Source organism: Castanea sativa, chromosome 6 (genome assembly GCF_040712315.1).
Source record: "Castanea sativa cultivar Marrone di Chiusa Pesio chromosome 6, ASM4071231v1".
Taxonomy (NCBI): Eukaryota; Viridiplantae; Streptophyta; class Magnoliopsida; order Fagales; family Fagaceae; genus Castanea; species Castanea sativa.
In genome coordinates this window covers 24,993,335-24,994,280 of record NC_134018.1, presented here as the reverse complement: position 1 = coordinate 24,994,280, position 946 = coordinate 24,993,335, and the positions used below count along the sequence as shown (strand labels likewise).

The 946-nt window shown below is 28.0% G+C and overlaps 1 protein-coding gene across 1 annotated transcript in view; it reads right to left on the bottom strand.

The window, feature by feature from the left end:
* Positions 1-293: 293 nt before the first annotated feature.
* The window catches only part of LOC142639695 (uncharacterized), a 7,079-nt gene continuing 6,426 nt past the window's right edge, over positions 294-946 (bottom strand). The window contains exon 7 of the mRNA XM_075813839.1: positions 294-332. Within this exon, the coding sequence (XP_075669954.1) occupies positions 294-332 (39 nt within the window). The remainder of the gene's footprint in view (positions 333-946) is intronic.

Sequence of the window (946 nt, the reverse complement as noted above, 5' to 3'; positions counted from 1 at the left end):
TTGGGTTACGATATAAACCATCACAAAAACCTGAAAACTCTTATCTTATCCAATCTCATTATCTTTTTTTTAGCTAAGCCCAAAACCGGCCTTACAAGCCCAATTCACACATCCCATTCTTTTTTAAAGCCCAATGCTACTTATGCTTGACAATATTTCAAAAGCCTAATTCTCATTGAAAATATCAAAAGTCCATTTTACATTGACACTATTAAAAGCCCAAGCTAGCTACTTGGCCCTATTTAGTAAAAAGCCCAAGGTTATCAATACTTGGCATATCATAAGTAGTTCCCTTAAAGTCCAATGATGAACAATGCTTTAAGTTCTTGAACCTGTTATCATAATATTACAAACCCATGGAATTTATCTTATAAAATCCATGGTAACTATTTATGTTACGTAACACTATTCATTTTTTCAAAACTCATGGCAAACATATATTAAGCCCATGGAGAATTATGAATTTATGTTACTAATATAAAATTCCATGAAAAGTTATGATTATTTATCTTAAATTCATGACATTTATTTATTTCATACCATATTATAAATCCATGGACTTTATATAAGAACCCATGGTCACTATTTATCTTATATCACAACATTCATAATATTTATTTCCAAAACTCATGATAATTATTCATCCTACAAGCCCATTATGATTATCTATAGAAAAACCCATGAGAATATCACATTATTTCATTATAGTGGTTGTAACCATATTTTATTTGAAACTTATGGATATTGCCTCTATTAAAACCCATAGTAAACATTATTCACAAGAACTATTGGAGGTTATTTATTTAAAAGTCCCAAAGAAAATATCATTTACCAAATAATCCATGGCAAAAATTATTTATCAAAGTACTATAGAAATAATTAAAGTTATATAAAATGTTATGGGAAACCATACAAATTGTTATGAAAATTAATACCCAAAACCTAT